At 47.3% G+C, this 23,718-nt stretch overlaps 1 protein-coding gene across 12 annotated transcripts in view; it reads right to left on the bottom strand.

The window, feature by feature from the left end:
- AK9 (adenylate kinase 9) overlaps positions 1–23,718 on the bottom strand; it is a 219,026-nt gene that overhangs the window by 86,600 nt on the left and 108,708 nt on the right. For 9 of the 12 annotated variants that reach the window (XR_005595877.1, XR_005595879.1, XR_005595878.1 and 6 more), the window contains one exon: positions 5,311–5,409. The exons of 1 other annotated variant lie outside the window; for it this stretch is intronic. Coding sequence is in view for 8 of the 11 variants with exons in the window: in XM_039529143.1 (XP_039385077.1) it covers positions 5,311–5,409 (99 nt within the window). In the remaining 3 variants the exon portion in view is untranslated. Of the gene's footprint in view, positions 1–5,310; positions 5,410–11,100; positions 11,163–17,799; positions 17,910–19,951; positions 20,035–23,718 lie in introns of those variants that run through there. 2 more of the 12 variants (XM_039529149.1, XM_039529151.1) reach the window with 2 other exon arrangements.

The following is a 23,718-nucleotide window of genomic DNA, read 5'->3' as shown; positions in this document are numbered from 1 at the left end:
AAACATTAAGCGAGTCTGATCCCCAATCTAGAGAAATCAATACTCAAGATGGCACATTGAGGACAGAGTTCAGATGGTGACAGCTCAGCTAATAAGCAGTCTGGTCTGCTGAAATACATATGTGCATGAGGCCATATGCCCCAAAAGCCTCATATAATTTCAAGCTGTTGTGTTTGGGTGAGCCTTGAGATCTGCAACAAGAGAACAAATTGTCTGGAACCTCAAGTTTGGAAGAAAAGTTCTGGCTTGAATAGAGTCCAATATTTCTCCTATAAATCCTATCCTCTGAACTGGACAAAGGGTAGATTTGTCTGAGTTAACATAAGAACATAAGAATGGCCATACTGGGTCAGACCAAAGGTCCATCCAGCCCAGTAGCCTATCTACTGACACTGGCCAATGCCAGGTGCACCAGAGGGAGTGAACCTAACAGGTAATGATCAAGTGATCTCCCTCCTGCCATCCATCTCCACCCTCTGACAAACAGAGGCTAGGGACACCATTCCTTACCCATCCTGGCTAAGAGCCATTCATGGACTTAACCTCCATGACTTTATCTAGCTCTCTTTTAAACCTCCTCAGGCAAGGAGTTCCACAGGTTGACTGTGTGCTGTGTGAAGAAGAACTTTCTTTTATTTGTTTTAAACCTGCTGCCCATTAATTTCATTTGGTGGACCCTAGTTCTTATATTATGGGAACAAGTAAATAACTTTTCCTTATTCACTTTTTCCACACCACTCATGATTTTATATACCTCTATCATATCCCCCCTTAGTCTCCTCTTTTCCAAGATGAAGAGTCCTAGCCTCTTTAATCTCTCCTGATATGGGACCCATTCCAAACCCATAATCATTTTAGTTGCCCTTTTCTGAACTTTTTCCTATGCCAGTATATCTTTTTTGAGATGAGGAGACCACATCTGTACGCAGTATTCAAAATGCGGGCGTACCATGGATTTCTAAAAGGGCAATAAGATATTCTCTGTCTTATTCTCTATCCCTTTTTGAATGATTCCTAACATCCTGGTTGCTTTTTTGACTGCCGCTGCACACTGCATGGATGTCTTCAGAGAACTATCCACGATGACTCCAAGATCTCTTTCCTGATTAGTTGTCACTAAATTAGCCCCCATCATATTGTATGTATAGTTGGGGTTATTTTTTCCAGTGTGCATTACTTTACATTTATCCATGTTAAATTTCATTTGTCATTTTGTTGCCCAATCACTTAGTTTTGTGAGATCTTTTTGAAGTTCTTCACAGTCTGCTTTGGTCTTAACTATCTTGAGCAGTTTAGTATCATCTGCAAACTTTGCCACCTCATTTTTAGCCCCTTTCTCCAGATCATTTATGAATAAGTTTAATAGGATTGGTCCTAGGACTGACCCTTGGGGAACACCACTAGTTATCCCTCTCCATTCTGAAAATTTACCATTTATTCCTCCCCTTTGTTCCCTGTCTTTTAACCAGTTCTCAATCCATGAAAGGATCTTCCCTCTTATCCCATGACAACTTAATTTATGTGAGGGCCTTCGGTGAGGGATCTTGTCAAAGACTTTCTGGAAATCTAAGTACACTATGTCCACTGGATCCCCCTTGTCCACATGTTTGTTGAACCCTTCAAAGAACTCTAATAGATTAGTAAGACATGATTTCCCTTTACAGAAACCATGTTGACTTTTGCCCAACAATTTATGATCTTCTATGTGTCTGACAATTTTATTCTTTACTATTGTTTCAACTAATTTGCCTGGTACTATCATTAGACTTACCAGTTTGTAATTGCCGGGATCACCTCTAGACTCCTTTTTAAATATTGACATTACATTAGCTATCTTTCAGTCGCTGGGTACAGAAGCTGATTTAAAGGACACGATACAAACCATAGTTAATAGTTCCGCAATTTCACATTTGAGTTATTTCAGAACTCTTGGGTGAATGCCATCTGGTCCCGGTAACTTGTTACTGTTAAGTTTATCAATTAATTGCAAAACATCCTCTAGTGACACTTCAATCTGTGACAATACCTACAAAGGATGGCTCAAGTTTGGGAATCTCCCTAACATCCTCAGCTGTGAAGACTGAAGCAAAGAATTCATTTAGTTTCTCCACAATGACTTTATTATATTTAAGTCTTCTTTTGTATCTCGATTGTCCAGGGGCCCCACTGGTTGTTTAGCTTCCTGCTTCTGATATACTTAAAAAACATTTTGTTATTACCTTTTGAGTTTTTGGCTAGCTGTTCTTCAAACTCCTTTTGATCAGTAGACCTAGAGCTTTGAAAGTTGATTGGATGAGATGTATTCTGGAGACTACCTAAGCTCTGGACTAGCCTTTGACCAACCAGTCATCCATGTAAGTGTAGATTTGTATTCCCAGTCTTCTCAGGAAAGCAGCTATCACTGACATATGTTTTGTGAAAACCCAAGGAGCTGTTGACAGGCCATAAGGCAGCATGGTGAACTGGCAATGAGAGTGCTTCACCATGAACCTGAAATACTTTCTGTTATCTTGATAAATTAGTCAATTTATCAAGGGGCACCGGGACATGAAAGTAGGTGTCTTTTAAATTGAGGGCAGAATACCAGTCTCCAGGATAGAGTAAGGGAGTAATGGAAGCCAGGGTGAGCAGGCGAAACATTATCTCTTTTAGATATCTGTTGAGTAGTGCACATCTAAAATTGGCCTGAGACTTCCCTATGCTTTTGGGATCAGGAAATAGTGGGAATAGAATCCCTTTCCTCTGAGACACTGCAGAACCTCCTCTATGGCTCCTACCCAAAGGAGAGAGACTGAACCTCCTGGAGGAAAAGCTCCTCATGAAGATGGTCCCTAAAGAGGGATGGAGATGGAGGCACAGAAACAAATTGGAGGGTATATCTCACTTCCATAGTGCTTAATGCCCAATGGTCTAAGGGAATTCCTGACCAAGCACTGAAGAAATGGGAAAGGTGGCTTGTGAATATGGGGAAGATGGAAACTGGCATCCTGGAAACTGGCATAGTGTCCTCTAGTGCCTATCAAAATGCCTGTTTAGCACCCTGTGGGTGTCTAGATGGAACTGGCATTGATGCAGAGGCAAAAGGAGGAGGTGGTCTGTGTCTATAAACCTTACTCTTCTTTCTCTGCAAGTCCTGATGAGGAGCAGGGGCAGAGTAATGGTAGGTCTGCTGTGGGCAGAAATATTTTCTGGACAGGGCCAGAATATACTATCATCGGGGAAGTGGGAGTGGTGAAATAGCCCCTTCAGAGACTGCCTGATAGGAGGAGGAAGAGGTCAGCACAGGCTGAGGCTGCTCCTCCTCCATTAGCTGTCCAGTGGAGTCCTCCTGAACTGCCTCTTGTGGCTCTGTACTGGGCCTGGTACTAGGCTCAAGAACAGGCAGTGCCTGGCAAGTAGACTACCCATGCCTCTCCAAAAACACAAAAGCAGGGATATCTCATGTACAACCCAGAACTGTAAGGGAAACCCCATGGGTTCAAAAAGACCAGGGGACCAGTGGGCCCCAGTAACCCTCTAGCCACATACTTGATGGTACTCCTGCTGGAGGGTCCCTAGCAGGCTACTAGTGCCTTGGAGAGTAGCGAGACCAGCTCTGAGGCTGGGAAACATAGGAGCCAATCTACAATGCAGAAGAGGATGAATCTCCTACTGCTGACCAAGGGGGAGCTGCTCCTGACAGTGCCAGATGCTGATGCCAAGTTGGAAAAGGACATAGTGCAGCCAACATTGCAGGCTTCCCTTTGGATGGTACCCTTGGGCATGAAGTCTGAGGTAATGGACGTTGTGGTACTGAGGGCTAACTTGATGCTGATGGCTCCCCTCTGTCTGTTGGTACTGAGAGCATGGTCTCCTGCACTGCTACAGACACCTGCACCAAAAGGCACAGCTGATTCTCACTGCTGAAAGCGACTACGGCATGGTTGGTACCAAGATGGTCTCAGGATGGTACGATACTGCAGATATGGAAGGTACTCCCTCAGGCCCCAGGCTTGATGGTACTTGCCTCAGTGCCAGAGCAAACATTGCTGGCTTCTGCGATGCCAGAGAAGAGGAATGCTAGGGTTTTGACTGCAATCCAGTCTTACACCTATGCCTAGAGGATTCAGTGCTAGCAAGCTTCCTCTCTTGGTGGTCTGCTTAGAGGTCTTATGAGGCACTGCAGAGAGCAATTGGTGCCAGGTCATGGGCAACATAGGAGGTGCACTCCTAACTGATGCCCAGACACTTGGTGCAGAGTCTGAATGGCCGGATTCTGATGGTGGTCTCAGGGCTGCTTCCAGGAGCAAAAACTTTAGCCTGGCTTCCCTGTCTTTCCTTGATTTATGCTTAAGGTCTTTGCAGATATGACAATGATCCTGAATATGACCTTCCTGTAAACACTACAAGCACCTTGAGTGTGGGTCATTCATGGCCATTGCCTAGTCCTAGTGCAAGAGTCACAGCGTTTGAAGTACAATGACCCAGGCATCCCTCAGCACCAAGAAACAGAGTAACCCCAAACTAGGCCCAAAAAAGAAACTAGTGCAAGGTTCTCTGCTTGCAGATAGGTGAGTTAGTCCTGCAGGTCGCAGGGCCTCGCGGAGCCCCTGGTTGGAGAGCAGTCCACCCCTTCTATCATCTGCAAAGGGGTTGGATGGATTTAGGGGAGGGAGAGGCCAGATGGTCTGAGCAAACTGTCATGACTGGGACGTGGGTGGTCATACCTAGTGGTCGGAATAGGAGTCGGGAAACAAGCCCAGTCTGGTACCAGTAGGTCAAAGTCTGAGACAGACCAGAGGACAGACCAAGAGTCAGGCGTCAGGAGGCAGGCAGGGTCAGGTTACTAAGGAATTGGGGTAGGACACCAGGTTACAGACAGCAGTCGAATACTGAAGTTGAGGACAAACCAGAGTCAGAAGCCAGAGTCACGGGTCTATTGCAAGCAGGGTCTGGAACAAAGGTAGGCAGGCAGTATGTGCTATTGCTCAGACAGCTCTCCTTCGTGGCTTCCTGTTTTAAGTACTGGTACTGGTCAATCGGTGGGCTGTGAGGGGCCACCACTCAGGTCCTGCTGAGTGGTACACCCTGTAGGAGTCCATCTTAAGCCTACAGTGGTGATGTGGTGGCATCAGCAGCCCAGAACTCCCATGTTTCCAGCCCTGCAGTTGCTTACACACATAGAACATATATCATTTTGATAGACAAAACAAAACACCTCATAAAATGATATATATTTACAGAGGGACATATTAAAGAGAGGAATAAAAAGGGGGCATATATTTTCTTATGCAAGAAAAGAGAAAAGATTATTTATTGAACAATTCTAACCTGATTCAAGTTTAGGTTCAGGTTCTTGAACCTCACTGAAATCAGACTGTTCCTGAGATGTTTGTTTTGTTTCATGGTGACTCTCTGATTCTACCATTTCTGTGAACAAAACATAAAATACCTGTAATTTGCTACTATATATGAATTAGGATATGCTATTCACAGAGAAGCCTGAGAAAACAGATATTTTCTAAGACATTAGAATATATTTACATCAGGAAAAAACCAGGAGTGGTTTAAGAGTAAATGGGCTATAAAGGAAAATTTAACGGGTGAGGGGACTTAGGACTCTGGTCAAGCTTACAGGCCTAAAGAGTTGACCGAGCCTGTTTTTGTATGGAAAGCCCCCAAAGCAAAACAATGGCTGTGTGTGTATAGAGGGCATGAGGGAGCAGAGTGAAAAAGTCCCCAAGTAGCATAATTTGCAATAGTCAGGCTTATGAAGTATATAACTGCAACAGTTGTGTTAGAAAGGTCACTGACCGCAAAAGAACAGACAGTAACAGGAGGGGCCTAGTGCGGGAGATGCTTGTTTTTGCCTTTGGCCTGTACAGATTTTGCAATGTATTCCAAATAAAGTAATTAATATGGAAGTATGCATAATTTGTCTGTGGTTTTAAGCTTTAAAAAGCTTGTGTGTTCCTTGAAACGGGGGGCAGTTACTTTGAGCTGTTACCCCCCAGCGCTTGTAATCAATAAAGGTTCCTCAGGCTGATCTGTTCCAAAAATCAATCGTGTGGTCAATTTTCCACAACAAGGCCTAAAATCCAAACACTTGAGTCCACCTCCCAGACTTACCTTTACACTCAATTTCCCGCTTCTGAGTACTTTCACCTACCAGTTCCCCCAACTTCCAAGTTGTCCTACCCCCACCCAGTTTTCTTTACCATAGGGGAGCTAGGATAGGATCTGTCCCCAACTCCTCTCACCTAGCTCTGAAGCCTTACAGGGAATGAATAGTCCCCTTGGAAGACTCTGTCTCATGTTCCTATGCTCTCTGCCTTCTTGAACATGGTTACTGAACACGGTTACCATAGAGACAGGCAGTCCTAGATGGAGACAAGCTTAGTCATGGCCAGAGAGAACACAGACTAGTGAAAGGGAACAGGAGGGGTTTGCAAGGTAACAACTTACTCTCAGAAAGAGAAGGTTATTCACCCTGTGGAGTAACTGGTTCTTGAGATGGGTGTCCCTTTGGGTGCTCCACTTCAGGTGCTGATGCATTCCTGCACCTTTGATCAGATAATTTTAGCACCAGTGTCCATCCAGGTTGCACATGCACTGTCCCCGTCTTGCACTGTTGTTGGCACCTATCTAGTATGCATGACCCGACTCCCCTCAGTTCTTTCTCTGCCATAGAGTCTGGAAATTGAACTCTGAAGTAGAGGGAAGGATGGTGGGTAGTGGAGCACCACAGGCACACCGATCTCAAAGAACCGCAGTTACTGCACAGGGTGAGTAACCTTCTCTTCTTCTTCAAGGAGCATCCCTGTGGGTGCTTCACTTCAGATCACTGTCGAGCAGTGCTCCACATTGGATGCAAGAGGCTTCAGAGTTGCCTGTGTAAATGATAACACTGTAAGACCTAGCACTGCATGCAGTCTTGAACTCTGGTCAATTCCATATGTTTTGTAAACGTATGTGAAGAAGCCCAAGTGACTATTCTACATATGTCCATGATTGGTACATAGTTTAGAAAGGCTACTGAAGTTGAAAGGGATCTGGTAGAGTGGGTTCTGATCTCCAATGGGGGTTGCAAGTTCCTTTGTTGATAACAGAGATGGATGCACTTGGAGACCCATTTAGATAGTCTCTGTGTAGAGATAGTGGAGCCTGTAGAACATTCCATAGTGGAAATGAAAAAGCCTCAGAGATTTTCTGAAAAGCTTACTTCTGTTGAAGTAGAACGCTAGGGCATGCCTGACATCTAGGGTGTGTAATACTGAGTCCTGCGTGTTCCCATGAGGTTTAGGGAAGAATGAGGGAAGATGGATTGGTTGATTCATATGAAAGGAGGAAGATACTTTAAGTATAAATTTTGGGTGGGGTCTTAGTGTGACCTTGTCCTTGAAAAAGATGGTGTAAGGTCGGCGTGCCATGAGGGCCCCTAACTCACCCACTCAGCAAGCTGATGTGATAGCCACTAAGAATGCCACCTTCATCAACAGATGCATCAGAGATCATGTTGCTAAGGGTTCGAATGGTGGTCTAGTGAGGCAGCATAAATCTAAGTTCAAATCCCAAGGTGGAGTAGGTATGTGCACATCAGGGTAAACATTGTTGATACCCGTAAGGAAACATTTGGTGATCGGATGGATGAATATCAATGTCCCATTGATCTTGTGGTGAAAAGCGGTAATATTGTCTCACATGACCTTCACATAAACAAACTAGGGAAATGCAACCTAGATGGAGCTACTATAAGGTGGGTGCAAAACTGATTGGAAAACCATTCCCAGAGAGTAGTTATCAGTGGTTCACAGTCATGCTGGAAAGGACAGTTACCTGTTCCATAACTGGCGTTCTTCGAGATATGTTGCTCAGCTGTATTCCACAGTAGGTGTGCGTGCTTGCCACGTGCACTGGTGTCAGAAGTTTTTCCCTTAGTAGTACCCGTACAGGGGGAGCACCGCTGCGACCCTTGCAGTGGCGCCTCTATATTGCTCTATAAAGGGAGCTGCACACTCCTCCCACCCTTGGTTCCTTCTTGCTGGACAACTCTGACAGAGGGGAAGGAGGGCGGGATGTGGAATACACCTAAGCAACAAATCTTGAAGAATGCCAGTTATGGAACAGGTAACTGTCCTTTCTTCTTTGAGTGATTGCTCATGTGTATTCCACAGTAGGTGACTCCAAGCTATATCTGATGGAGGTGGGTAGGAGTTTAGGGGTTTCCGGGATGCAGTACCACCCTACCCAAACCCAGCGTCATCCCTAGCCTGGGAGATGATCACATAATGCGAAGAAAACATGTGGACAGAGGACTGCATGGCAGCCCTACAAACGTCCTGGATAGGGACGTGGGCTACATAAGCAGCAGATGAGGCTTGAGCCCTCGTAGAGTGTGCCCTGACAATAGGTGGCGGGAGAACCCCTGCCAGATCACAACCCATGCATATGCATGAGGTGATCCAGCGAGAAAGTCGCTGGGTAGAAATTGGTTGCCCCTTCATACGCTCGGCCGAGGCAACAAACAGTTGTGCGGATTTCCAGAACGGCTTGGTCCGGTCTAGATAGAAGGTCAGAGCTCTACGCACATTGAGCTTGTGAAGACGGCATTCCTCATTGGAGGAATGGGGCTTGGGACAGAGTACAGGAAGGAAAATGTCCTGTTCCATATGGAAGGTGGAGACCACCTTCGGGAGGAATGCAGGATGTGGGCAAAGCTGGACCTTATCCTTATGGAAGACCGTATATGGAGGTTCTGAGGTCAAGGCCCTGAGCTCTGAGACATGTCGGGCCAATGTGATTGCTACCAGGAATGCTACCTTCCATGAAAGGTGAGATCAGGAACACGTGGCCAAGGGTTTGAAGGGAGGTCCCATAAGATGGGACCACACTACATTTAGGTCCCATTGCAGAATGGGGGGCCTAGCATATGGGAATGATGGGCCCAGACCTCTCAGAAAGCGGAAGGTCATAGCACGGGAAAAGACCGATTGACCCTGCACCAGCTGCTGGAAGGTTGATATGGCCGCCAAATGTACCCTGACAGAGGCGGGAGCCAGCCCTTGGGTCCTAAGGGACAGGAGGTACTCGAGGACGAGCTGGAGTGGTGTGGGCAATGGGGAGATTCCCCGCTCCGCCGCCCACCTAGAGAACCTGGACCACTTAGCCAGGTACGTCCTTCGTGTAGACAGCTTCCTGCTTTCCAGCAGGACCCGTCTGACTTCCTCTGAACATCTCCCCTCCTCCTCATCTAGCCACTGAGCAACCACACTGTCAGGTAGAGCACTGCTATGCTGGGATGGAGGAGGTGGCCCCCGTCCTGGGAGAGGAGGTCCAGGCGAAGCGGTAACCTCCACTAAGGGGCCACTAGATGTCTGCTTTTACTTTTTGCAGGACCTTGCCGATGAGGGGAAAGGGCGGGAAGGTGTAGAAAAGCTGGCCCAACCACTGCAGGAGGAAGGTGTCTGAGATTGCCCCCCTCCCTATTCTCCCCCGGAGCAGGACCGGGGACAATGCAGGTTGTGAAGAGGTCAACATGGGGAACTCCCCAGTCTTGGAAGAGCTGGAGATCAACCTCCGAGTGTAGTGAGCACTTGTACTGGTGGGAGAAAATCCTGCTGAGGTGATCGGCTTGCACATTGCAGACGCTGGGCAGGTGAAAAGCTAGAAGGGAGATATCTTGGGCTATACAGAACTCCCATAGGCTCAGGGCTTCCAGGCAGAGGGCCGAGGAACGAGTCCTGACTTGCCTGTTGATATAGTACATCACGGCAGTGTTGTCCGTGAGGACTCTGACCAGCTTCCCGCAAAGGTGCATGCTGAAAACTATGCACGCCAAGAGTATCGCCCTGAGCTCTCTGACATTTATGTGGAGGGACAAATCTGAGACCAACCATCTTCTCTGGGTTTGCATGTTCCCTATGTGGGCTCCCCAGCCCAAGTCCAATGCATTGGACACCAGGTCTAATGACAGGGACACTTCCCAGAAGGGGACCCCTTGCAGCATGTTGTTCGGGTGTGACCACCATTGTAGGGAGGCAACTACTGGGGACAGTACTGTGAGGACTTTGTCTAGCCCATCCCGGGCCTGGGAGAACTAGGAGGCTAGCCAGAGCTGGAGGGGCCTCACTTGAAGCCTGACATGGCAGACCACGTACGTGCATGCCGCCATGTGCCCCAGGATCTGAAGGCACGCTCTTGCTGTTGTCACTGGGAAAGCCGCGACCGAGGCGATGAGACCTTTGAGGGTCTTGAACCTGCCCAGAGGGAGAGAGGCTGTGGCCCTTAGGGAGTCCAGCAGTGCCCCTATGAATTCTATGCACTGCACTGGAACTAACATTGATTTGTTTTCGTTTACCACTAGGCCGAGATCTGCACATGTGGACAGGAGCAGTTCCACATGGGCCTGTACCTGGAACCAAGAGTTGCCCTTGAGAAGCCAATTGTCCAGGTATGGGAAGATCTGCACACCTTCCCGTCGGAGATAGGCCGCCACCACCACCATACATTTGGCAAACACCTTCGGCACTGTGGACAGCCCAAACGGGAGGACCGTAAACTGGTAGTGGTCCAACCCCACCAGGAATCGGAGGAAACATCTGTGCTCCTCAAATATATGGACGTGGAAAAACGCGTCCTGGAGGTCCAGGGCTGCATACCAATCCCCCGGGTCCAGAGTGGGAATAATAGAGGCTAGGGACACCATGTGGAACTTGGAGCAGTCCAGAAACCTTTTGAGGGCCTGCAGGTCCAGGATGGGCCTGAGACTGCCCTTCGCCTTGGGGATCAGAAAATATTTGGAGTAGAAGCCTCTGCCCTGGAGTTCTACTGGTACTCTTTCGACTGCCCCCAGGTGCATCAGACGCACCATCTCCTGCCCTAGGAGATGGGACTGCTCCAAGTCTCCTGGGCCCAGCTGGGACGGAGGGTGGGAAGGTATGGGTGAACTGAACTGCAACGTGTAGCCCAGTGGCATAGCAAGGTTCTAACATCAGGGGGAGCGAACACATAAAAAAAATGCGCCACCCGACATATCAAATTACTAATTACATACTTTTAAATTTGTTATACATATTTATTTGTACTTAAAATAAAAACACAAGAATGATCCAGCCACGGAAGGGTTTGCACAGCCAGCATGTCACAGGAGAACTTTAGATTTTACTTAGATATACTTTAGATTCCTGAAAGTAAATGACAGAATACAGTAGTTTATAATTAATTGTCACAGGTTTAAAAAAAAATACTGGCCATTTTTTCCAGTTACTAATTTTATTTTAAAATCAATGAAATGCACTTTATTTATAAAAGATCATAATACCAAAGCCACCAAAAACGCATGACAAATACAAGTTTTATGAGAATTGGTGAGCAAAGATCTCATAGCTCTTCAGGGTTGGACAAAGCAGTAATTTCCCTTAAAGTAGCTTTATTCATGGCGGGGCTGGGGGTTAAACAAAAGACATCTCTATGACACAGGTTGGCAGTCTAACATTTTTGAAACACCGAGTACTGAAAGTTAGGGTTTTTAACCAATTTAAGCTGTACACACACACACGCACACACCATCACCACCACCAACAACAAAAAACAAACCTCTTCCTGCTTTCCTATCACCAGTTCTGTTACCACAGGAATGAAATCTAGACATCCCGTAAAATAACTAGTTCCACATTGTTCTTCAAACCTCAGATCAGAGAAATGCAGCTTTGCATTTGAGATACTGTATGACTGTAGTACATTTTGCACTGCCTGCATCTACACTGATATCAGGAGAAGAGAAGAGGACAAGACTGTCCCTAGCATATATGATTTAAAAAAAAAAAGGCGAGACACACCCACCCACTATCAATGCAACAAGAAGGGAGAACAGTAGCTGGGGCCAAGAAAGAAGATGCAATGAAACCCTCCTGTACCCACAACTGATATCTGAAAAGCATCAGTCACTCTGCAGATCAAAGAAAGAAAGAACAGCCAGTATTGACAGATAGGATCCTTATGACCTATATAGGAGAAGAGTATCAGAGGGGTAGCCATGTTAGTCTGGATCTGTAAAAGCAGCAAAGAGTCCTGTGGCACCTTATAGACTAACAGACGTTTTGGAGCATGAGCTTTCGTGGGTGAATACCCACTTGCATCCGACAAAGTGGGTATTCACCCACGAAAGCTCATGCTCCAAAACGTCTGTTAGGCTATAAGGTGCCACAGGACTTTTTGCTGCCTATATAGGAGAAGTGAACTTTCTAAGTAAACTGTAGCAGTTTCCCAACAGAGTTTTCTTATGGATTTATTTATTAAGCAAAAATTAAGATTAGGAGTCTGATTTAAATTATGTAAATTTTCAGTTTTAGTTAACCATTGCAGCTACTTTTATTTTACTCCTGCCTTCATAAAAAGCGACAGAGTTATAACAGATAATTACAAAGACTAAAGTACGTGCGTTAATATAATTAGGACCGGGCCACCCAAGATGAAAATTACACCATGAAAGAGTCCTACAACCAGGTATTTGAGGCCAATCTCTTTATCAATGGAATCCTCAACCAAAATGTGATGAAGGAGACGAGTACACCCTCTAACTTTTGACAATAATTCAAGGTCAGCCAGCCACCAAGGAGACCAGCACCATTCATATTCTGGTTTTGGATAAAACACCTGATCTTGCCTATATCACAGAAACCTTCTTCCCTCCAAGCCTACATCCCACTACACCCTTTAGCAATAAAGTAACCATTAAACAAGTTGTATCTTGTATCAAACCAGTAGTCTTTCTTCTCAATTTAGTTTTAACAAAAAAAGCTGCAACATAAGTAGCTATGGTAGATGACAGTGCAACTACTATGTATCGGTGCGGGAAAAGTGTGCTAGTAATGTCCTGGATATACTGGTCTGTTAAGTGTTATTGCTTTTAATATGCTAATGCAAACACTGTAATAGAGTATTAATGTCCCAATGTACTGTAGCTTGTTTTAACTTATCGTAATACTAGAAGTGGTGCATGTGAAAAGTGTCTTAAAAGCTGATATTACAGCAGTGATATTCCCAAGCCAGCATGCATAGGGCTGGGGGTGGGGAAGGGGAGTGCATCTAGGTCAGGGGTAGGCAACCTATGGCACATGTGCAGAAGGCGGCACGCAAGCTGATTTTCAGTGGCACTCACACTACCTGGATCCTGGCCACTGGTCCGGGGGGCTCTGCATTTTAATTTAATTTTAAATGAAGCTTCTTAAACGTTTTAAAAATCTTATTTACTTTACATACAACCAGGGCCGGCTCTAGACCCCAGCGCGCCAAGCGCGCGCATGGGGCGGCATTTTGCCAGCAGGGCGGCAGGCGGCTCCGGCGGACCTTCCGCAGTCATGCCTGCGGGAGGTCCACCGGAGCCGCGGGACAGCGGACCTCCCACAGGCATGACTGCGGAGGATCCGTTGGTCCCACGGCTCCGGCGGACCTTCCGCAGGCATGACTGCGGATGCTCCACCGGAGCCATGGACCAGCGGCCCCGGTCCCGCTCAGCCGCGGGACCGGCGCCCGGCAGCGTGCCCCCTGTGACGTGCTGCCCTGCTTGGGGCGGCCAGATTCTTAGAGCCGCCCCTGCATACAACAATAGTTTAGTTATATATTATAGACTTATAGAAAGAGACCTTCTAAAAATGTTAAAATGTATTACTGGCACGCAAAACCTTAAATCAGAGTGAATAAATGAAGACTCGGCACACCACTTCTGAAAGGTTGCCGACCCCTGATCTAGGTATAAGTAACATCTCTCACACCAAACAGGAACTTTTCCACAGTTCATTGCAATTTGGAAATGTGATTATTATACCTTGTCTTACAAACACCAAACACCATTACATATGCACAAGGTCAATAATTCCCCTCCCCATATATACAGAGGGTGGACGAAAGGAAGTATCCCTATGATTTGGGGTATGTTTACACTGGAAAAGGGAAGTGTAATTTCTGGCTCATGTAGACATACTCGTGCTAGCGCTGATCAAGCTAGTGTGCTAAAAATAGAAACGGAGCCACAGTGGTGCAACAGGATAGCCATCCTGAGCTGGAGGATTCTGAAGGGCTTGGGGTCTAGCAGAATTGTGACATAGAGAGCAAGAGCCACAGCCTTTTGGATAGGAAGGGATTGGTGCAGAACCCAAGGCTTTGCCAGACACTCAAGGTGGAAGAGGTCTGTGCAAGGCCCCAGCATGCCCTCCCTCATCAGGAGGCAGAAGCCATACCCCCCTCCCCACCCAACTCTCTGCTCCTCCAAGGAGACCTCCAGTAAGAACAGGGGAGAGCAGACTGTTTCTAAAGGTAACAAATGTAGACAAAAAATAAAGGCTCAAAAGGCTTTTTTAAACATCTTGAGGCAGCAGGAAGGGCCCAGCCCTTCCCTTCCCTCACCTCTCTTCCCTGGCACTGCGTGTTGTGGGAGAGGGAGGCAGCTTGAAAACATTTTAAAAAACACCTTCAAAACTAAATCAACCTATCAAGAAGTCCAGACTGCAGACAGCACCAAGCACAGTGCAACTCAGTGATGCCCTCAGTGGGGCATCTCTGCGGCAGTCAAAGAGAGCTGAGACTGGAAAAAGCAAGATGCAGAATGACTGAGTACCCAGAACACAGGCTCTGGGGATGGCACTAGTTCCCAACTGGGAGGGGATGTGGGGTTAAGAGCAGAAACAAGGTCTGGAGAGCAGCATCTTTCCCGAACTCTCCTAGCCCCCTGCAAAGCTGGGCTTCCACTGCCTATGGGAGGAAGGGCTCCATCAGGGGAACTCCTTCCACTACATAAACTTAGCAGTCTCTGCTGGGCCCCAGGCTGGGAGGGACAGGGGAGGGTGCTGCTAAAGGATGGCACTGCCATGGCAGTGACAAAGGTGGGCCCTCAGCCCTTTTCCTGCCCCCCTCCGCCCCGCAGGATCACACTGCCTCGTAAAAGCAAGAAGGTAAATAAAAAAAGGTGCTATATAAAAGCTGTGGCCCAAGGTTCCAGCCCATGTGGCCAGTACACAATGAGCAGAGCCCAGCTGGTGCTATAGGCCAGCAGTTCTCAAACTGGGGGTCAGGACCCCTCAGGGGGTCATGAGGTTACTACATGGGGGGTTGTGATCTGTTAGCCTCCACCCCAAACCCCACTTTGCATCCAGCATTTATAATGGTGTTAAATATATTAAAAAGTGTTTTTAATTTATAAGGGGGGTCACATTTATAAGGGGGGGCTTGCTATGTGAACGGGGTCACCAGTACAAAAGTTTGAGAACCACTGCTATAGGCTAAGGGCTGACTCAGCAGATCCAGGGTTCATCTTGGTGGACAGAGATCATCCATGTCTCTGCTTGGGGGCCACAAAGCCCCACTCCTGCTACCAGTCCTTGGAGTTCAGCCATGGAGGCAGCTGCCAGTGGGTGCGGTCACAGGGCTGGGACTGTCCCCATGACCAATCCCCTCCAGGCAGGGGCGGCTCCAGGCACCAGCACACCAAGCGCATGCCTGGGGTGGCAAGCCACAGGGGGTGCTCTGTCGGTCGCCGTGAGGGCAGCATGCCTGTGGAGGGTCCGCTGGTCCCGCGGCAGACCTCCCGCAGGCTGCTGCCGAATCCGCGGGACTAGGGACCTCCCGCAGGCAAGCCGCCGAAGGCAGCCTGCCTGCCGTGCTTGGGGCGGCAAAATACCTAGCGCTGCCCCTGCCTCCAGGCAGTTCCATGTACAGGCTCAGTTCCCCAGCAGTACAGCAGAGCATGCTCTCCCACACAGGTACACAGAACAGGCTCTCCCGCAGCTGCATTGTCAGTTATCTAACCCCCCGCGTTCCTTGACAGCCCCCAGGACCCTTGCCCCATCCACCCCCTTCCCTGTCCCCTGACTGCCCCCTGCCACCTCATTCAACCCCTCCTCTCATTCCTGATGGCCCCCCGGAATCCCTGCCCCATTCAACCACCCCTTCTCCCTGTCCCCTGACCGCCCCTGGAAACCCTGACCGTCCCTGGAACCCCTGACCCTAACTGCCCCCTGCTGCTCCGTCCAAACCCCCCTCCTTCCCCAGGACCCCTGCCCCCATTCAGCCCCCTGGTCCCTGCCAGGACCCCTGCCCCCATTCAACCCCCTGGTCCCTGAGCAGAGTCAGCCATGGAGGCAGCGTCACTTTTTTCCCCACAGTGAATATAAACAAGTCAAAATACCAAACACAACTATCTGATGCACACCTTGCTGCAATCCTGAAGGTTTCAACTGCTCAGTTGCTGAGGCCAAACATCAACAAACTGACAGAACTGAAGCGTTGCCAGGTGTCTGGCAAACACTAAAAACTCTCTGGCAGGCAAAATTTTTTATAAAGTTGCATGACAGTTTTATTATTTCTAAGAAATTCGAAATAAAAATACAATATAAATGTTTTCTTTTCTGAACACCATCTTCAGTGACATTATTGGCCCGCTGGGAGGATTTGAGGACTGGCACTGGCTCTAAGGTAAATTGAGTTTGAGACCCCTGGTATAGAGTAAGAGTAAGACTCATTTGTTTGTACAGAGAAAAGAGACACCTATATCATGCTGAATTTGATCAAACTGTATGGAACCCTTGTGCTATAAGAATTGGGACACATGGAATGGCCATGTGCCAAGCTCTCTCAAGAGGACTGACTTTAGAAGATCAGAAGATGTGTAACAAACATTCCATGTATTAAAAGGGCACCAGTGTCCAATGCAGTGATCTGCTGCGAAGTACCAGTGGGCTGTTCCATAAGCCTAGAAGGCACTCTCTCCATGAATTGACAGTCCAGTCAAAGTGCCAAGGAAGCACTGAAGAGCCACTCAAAGAAGCACCTAAGTTCTATGTGCCAGTCATACTATACTATGCAGTAAGGTAAGAAGATGTCTTCTGCAACTCTTAATACTGTATACTGGGAGACTGAGGTCTCTATGAATCAAGAGAGAGTCTTATCTTGTACCAAGAATGTGCCTCGCTCTCCATGAACTAAAGAGGTCCTGATCCCTTCACGGAGAAGTCTGATTAAGCTGGCAAGCTATTGAGCATGGAAGGTGCACCAAGCGGTCCAAACTCTATTGACCTCTAAGCACCAGAAAAGTCTCCAAAGCTGCATGCATCAGATATGCTATTTTGAGGAAGTACTGAGACCTGCATGCAAAGAGCTCATTAGTCAACACACTGAACTGACGAACTCTGACAAGAGAATATCAAACTCCAAAGAGAAAATAAAGTCAGGGAAGTTCCATTTGTCATAGGCGTCAAATGACAAACTCAAGAGACAGGCTTCACCAATAGATTACTGATTTTGGTGCTGTATAAGTAAGATAGACAGACAGACAAAAAAATAAAACAGATTGAAAAGAAGTGAGTCCAGGAGGTGTCAGCTTCCTCAGAATTACTTGGAATGTGCCAAGTTCTATTAGAGATGCTGATGGCCACTGAAGTGGAGTGATGTTATGCTTCATGAAGATACAGACAGCTAGGTGTTCAGAGCAACCTCCCTCAACATTTAATTTACAGAATGAGAGGAGACGACTAAAACAATTTTAACTCAACCACTGAGACTTATTGTAGGGCACCTAACTGAGGATGTTGTTCATAACCCTTCACATTCCTAAGTCTGGTGGCAGAGCTGCTGCCCATTGCCAAAATACTGTGGGTACAGATATTCGTAAGGTAATATATGTATGTAATCCATATTTCTGGCATAGGAAGAAGGGCTGAAAGGTGCATTGAGGAGCAGAAAACACTGCTTTGAGACTGGGCAAAGCTGTTCTCTGCAGCTCCCACCCTTTTCTAGGCTGCTCTGAAGCCTCCAAAACAAGCCACTTACCTGCCTGCTGGTAGAAGAGAGTCTTCTTTTTCTCTTCCAGGGAAGAGAAAGTGAGCAGGGTTTGAACAGTCTCCAGATAGAGGAAGAAAGCTCCAGTTTAGGTTATTAAGCTAGCAAGCAAACACAAGATAAATATTGAACTAAGAAAACATTCAATGTATGAAGAAGCAGGGAGGATCAAATACTGTACCGTATAAACAAAATACTGATACTAAATGAAACATTGAAAAGGAGTCTAAATTGCATATGATTTGAGATGTTACAGAAAACAACATCTCTTCAATTCAAAACTCAAAATGGAATGAGTCCATTGAGCTATATGAATTGGGATAGCATCCTTCCCATGCCCAAAAGCTTGTTTTAATAACAGAGATTGACAGTTTATATGGATGCTGCCTGATATAAATATTCATGTTCAGGCAAAGCTTCTGAAAGATTATTAATGTATTTAAAACTATTTTAAAACTGATGATAACTTTGTCCCAGATTAACTCTGTAAAGGGATATTGAAACAGGATGCAAAGATATCATCTGCAACCAGACATTACAGGCAGGAGTTATTTGACAAACCAAATAAGTATATACTTACTAGATGCTTTATGCATTTGACTTTCAATAGGACTGAGGTTTCTATGTCACTGAGGTACTTTTGAAAATTTTATGTCTATTTCCCCAAGGACTTATACGGTATGTCTACAGAAGAGCTGGAATTTGTAAATTCTAGCTCCAGGTGACATATCCATACTAGCATGGTAAAAACAGAAGTGTAGCCACAGTGGTGCAAGCAGCATAAGGGGCTAGCCAACCCAGTATGATCTCATAAGTACCTACTCAGGGCCGCTTGCCCCACCTGCTGCTTGTGCTGCTGTGCCTGCATATCTATTTTTAGCACCCTAGTTCCATTTATACTTTCCAGCTCCAATGAAGAGATACCCTGCAGCTAGAAGGTGTAATTCTTAGCACAGGTAAACGTACAAGCACTAGTGCCTAAAAATAGCACCTAAAAATAGTGAGCTAGTGCCTAAAATAGACACATGGCCATCGCGGAATTAGCAGCAGTTCTGGCTAGCTGCTGGAGTAGGTACCCAGGGGGCTGGACAGCATTGAATTCAGGCGGCCACTGCAGCCACACTGCTGTTTTAGGTGCTAACTTGAGCAGAGCTACAGTGTGATTGTCTACATGTGCTGGAAATGACACCTCCCAGCTGCTATGTAGACATACCTATAGACTCAGTAAGAGACATACAGACATAAATAAGTGTCCTGTATATTATTAACTGGTTTACTTTTTCTTTTAAAATATGATGTATTTGAACAAATTAGGCCAATTGACACTGGTGTTACTGTTGACTACAATGGGTACAAACCAGGAGTTAATGTGGTGTAAGCTGGGCGGCCGTCGCTACCTCCGGTTGCGGAGGGGGCGGGGCGAGGAGCCCGGCCCACGCCCTTCTAAGACGGGCAGGCCAGCAATTGTCCACAGAGCGCCCTCAGGCCGGGGAGGCCGGGAGAAGTCTCTGGCGGGCCCCTTGTGCGGGGGGCCGCGGGTAGTGGTTCACGGCGCGCCCCAGGCAGGGGGAACGCCGGCAAAGGTCTCTAACGGGCCCCTTTGTGGCAGGGGACCGCGGGCAGTGGTTCACGGCGCGCCCCAGGCAGGGGGAACGCCGGCAAAAAGTCTCTAGCGGGCCCCTTGTGGCAGGGGACCGCGGGCAGTGGTTCACGGCAGGGGGGAACGCCGGCAAAAGTCTCTAGCGGGCAGTGGTTCACGGCGCGCCCCAGGCAGGGGGGAACGCCGGCAAAAGTCTCTAGCGGGCAGTGGTTCACGGCGCGCCCCAGGCAGGGGGGAACGCCGGCAAAAGTCTCTAGCGGGCCCCGAGTGGTAGGGGACCGCGGCCGTGGTTCACGGCGCGCCCCAGGCAGGGGGAACGCCGGCAAAAGTCTCTAGCGGGCCCCTTGTGACAGGGGACCGCGGGCAATGGTCTACGGCGCACCCCAGGCAGGGGAACGCCGGCAAAAGTCTCTAGCGGGCCCCTTGTGACAGGGGACCGCGGGCAATGGTCTACGGCGCACCCCAGGCAGGGGAACGCCGGCAAAAGTCTCTAGCGGGCCCCTTCTGGTAGGGGGCCGCGGGCAGGGGTCCGGATGCACAAACCTCCGACTCGGTCGGGTAGACGGCAGCGGGTAGCTCCGGCTCGTCAAGGGGTTCGGGGTCCTCCGTCTCCCCGGGGTCAGCAGCTGAAGCGGGGGGAAGCAGTCCGGCGTCAGCCTCTACCTCCGCCCAAGGCACCCGCCCCCTGGAGCAAAGGGCCCGGCCCTTTGTAGGCCCTGCCCCGCCCCTCCCACAGCTGGGGACGGAGCGAAACTCCCCTGGCCCTGCCTCCTCCTGCGGGACGTGCGGTGCGTCCCGGCTTACTCCGCCCCTCCCGCAGCTGGGGACGGAGTGAGTTTGCCGCGGCCCCGCCCCGTCTCGCGGAAGCCGTGGCGCGTCCCGGCCCGCTCTGCTGCTGGGAGCGGAGCGGACGTGCCGGGGCCCCGCCTCAGTTGGCGGAGGCCGCGGCGTGTCCCGGCCCGCTCTGCTGCTGGGAGCGGAGCGGACGTGCCGGGGCCCCGCCTCAGTTGGCGGAAGCCGCGGCGTGTCCCGGCCCGCTCTGCTGCTGGGAGCGGAGCGGACGTGCCGGGGCCCCGCCTCAGTTGGCGGAGGCCGCGGCGTGTCCTGGCCCTGCTCGGTAGGGGGCCACCCTGGCTCCCTACAGTGGCCTGATGAGTTTATAGAAATTGTAATTACTGAAGTACACATTTATTCACAAGAGACACCAAAAGAGCATCACAGAGTGCTAGACTCTTTTCTTGACAACATTTAAGTTTGCATTTTTACATGATGGCTTTTATAAAAAATGAGCTGTGCACATACAATTATTTTTTTCCTATAAAAACATGTCACATGGGACTAGGGTGGTAGTCAATGTGCCTGAGACACATAAAAGTGAAATAAAACAGATGTCAGGCTGAGAGCAGCATGACTGAAGTGTTTTGATGAGTCAGTATTTGATTATGGAAATAAAATGTAGCCATGGGAAAAAACAATTTTCTCTAAATAAGGGCTTATCATGTGTTTACAGCAGAAGTGTATTGACATGATTACTTCTCTCATGAATAGTTGTTTTGATGTTCTCAATTATTTAAATGTAAGTCAGATGATCACAACCAAGACTTACTTTTTTGTGTCAGATGCAGATATTACAGAGACTAGAAGTCCTTTATATTTAACATTTTAGAAATGCTTCATTGTTGGCAAAAAAAATCTGTTTTATAAAATCTTTGTAAAACAATCTGGTGGGATGGTTTTTTAAATTAGTGTGATTTTTTTACAGTGTGACAAGACTGGCAGATTTTTTGTTTTAAGAGTGAGAATTAGAAAGTAAGTGAAATGTCATCTAATCAAACAATGAAGAAAATATTTGAATCCTAGATATCTGATTGACACTAATGCTATCTTCATAAATTAGCACTTGTTACTGTGGGAACAACAAAATAAATGCCAGACTGGATAATAAAAGACTGTATTATGATGGACAATCATAGAAGTATAGGACTGGTAGGGACCTCCAGGTGTAATCTAGTCCAGCCCCCTGAACTGAGGCAGGACCAAGTATTCCTAGACCATCCCTGACAGGTGTTTGTCTAACCTGATCTTAAAAACCTCCAACAATGGGGACTCTACAATCTCCCTTGGAAGCCTATTTCAGTACTTAACTAACCTTATAGTTAGAAGCTTTTTCCTAATATCTAACCTAGATCTCCCTTGCTGTAGATCAAGCCTGTTACTTCTTGTCCTACCTTCAGTGGACATGGAGAACAATTGATCAGCAACCTCTGTATAACAGCCCTTAACATATCTGAAGACTTATGTCATCCATTGGTCTTCTTTTCTTGAGACTAAACATGTCCAGTTTTTTAACCTTTCCTCATAGGTAAGATTTTCTAAACCTTTTTGTTGCTTTCCTCTTAACTGTCCCCAATTTATTCACATGTTGCCTAAAGTATGGCACCCCAAACTTGACCAGTTGAGGCCTCACCAGTGCCAAGTAGAGTGAAGCAATTGCATCCCCTATCTTACATATGACATTCCTGTTAATGAATCCTGGAACAATATTAGCCTTTTTTCGCTACTACATCACATTCTTGGGTCATACTCAATTTGTGATCCACTATAAACCCCAGACCTTTTTCAGTAGCACTACTGTCTGGCCAATTATGACCCATTTTGTAGTTGTGCATTTGATTTTTCCTTCCTAAATGTAGTATTTTGCATTTGTCTTTACTGAATTTCAACTTGTAGATTTCAAGCAATTCTCCAATTTTTCAAGTTTGTTTTGAATTCTAATCCTGTGCTCCCAGCTACTTGCAACCTCTTTCAGTTTGGCGTCATCTGCAAATTTCACAAGCATACTCTTCACTCCGTTATCTAAGTCATTAATTAAAATGTTGAATAGTGCAGGGCCCGGACAGACCCTTGCGAGACCCCACTAGATATGCCCTCCTAGTTTGACAGCAAACTATTGATAACTACTTTTAGAGTATAGTCTTTTGACCAGTTATGCACCCACCATTTAGTAATTTAATCTAGACCATGTTGCCTTAGTTTGCTTATCAGAATGACACATACAACTATGTCAAAAGCCTTATTAAAATCAAGATAATCTTAATCTTCTTTATAACTGCTCCAGGCTGAATTTCCAAGAAACTGCCAAACCCTAACTGGTTTTGAGCTTGGCCTATTAACCATTGCCTAACCAGCCTGGAGTGCTTTGGCTTTCAAGCATGATAGGATTTAAACAAATATAGTTTACTTTACATTAATTTTTTTGAATTCACAGAGAGTTTTTTCATGGACAAATTTTTCACTCAGCTCCACCCAGGATGAAGGCCCCATGTTCTGTGCTGCAAGCTAGAAATCAATAACATGGCACTCTGTTGTGGCAAACTAGTGGCAATGGAGTTGTAGCATACATGGAGTTCTACCCTGGCAACTCCCCAGGCTGCAGGCCTTGTGCAAGGCCCAAAGAAGGTACTAGGGCTGCAGAGGTGAAGTCTGGGCTTAGGCAGAGGCAGCTAGTCTGACTCCCTTGCCAATGATGAGTGGCCTTTACAGACTGCAGTCTGCCCTAGTGAGAGGGGGCTAGATGATGACTGGCAGTAGCCACTGAGGCACGGTGGGTTAAGAGGGTTGAGGGTTTCCCTGGGAGGGGAGACCCAGAGTGTGGGGTTACTGCTGGGGCAGAACCCTGAGGAAAAGGGCACCGGGGTCTGGGAGGGACATGGGGCCTGAGGCAGGTGAGACATCAGCTGGCCAGCAGAGGGCGCTCTGAAGCTGGTGAAGAGCTAATTCCTATGACAACCAGCAGGAGGCGCCACGCTGACAAGTCTTGGCTTCTCTACATCTGGAAACTCAAAATATGGTTTCCACAGCAACTGTAACTCAACCACACTACACATATAGTAAGGCATGAAAGTGATCAGAATATAAAATACTACCATACAGTACATATGGACTGAGTTACTTTTATTGAAGGAACCATAAAGAGAGGTTACTTGCCTTACAGTAACTGGAGTACTTAGAGATGCTTTTATCTGCATGGATCTTAATGAAGGTGTGCATGCATGAGCCCAGAATATTTTACCAAGAAGTATCTATTGGAGCTGTGCCTGTGGCCTATATGCCTTCATGCCCCCTGTAGCAAGGGCACAGGCACAGCTCCAATAGATACTCAGTTCCTTCACCCATATGAAAAATCCAGGTAAGGACTCTGTATCAGTTACTCCTGGGGAAATTCTGTGCCACTGTGCACATGCAGAATTCATATCTTGCACAGAATTTTTTTTTCCTCAGCAGAAAATACATTCTGCTGGAAAGTGCTG

The sequence above is a fragment of the Mauremys reevesii genome, linkage group 3 (genome assembly GCF_016161935.1).
Source record: "Mauremys reevesii isolate NIE-2019 linkage group 3, ASM1616193v1, whole genome shotgun sequence".
Classification (NCBI taxonomy): domain Eukaryota; kingdom Metazoa; phylum Chordata; order Testudines; family Geoemydidae; genus Mauremys; species Mauremys reevesii.
This window is presented reverse-complemented; position numbering and strand designations above follow the sequence as displayed.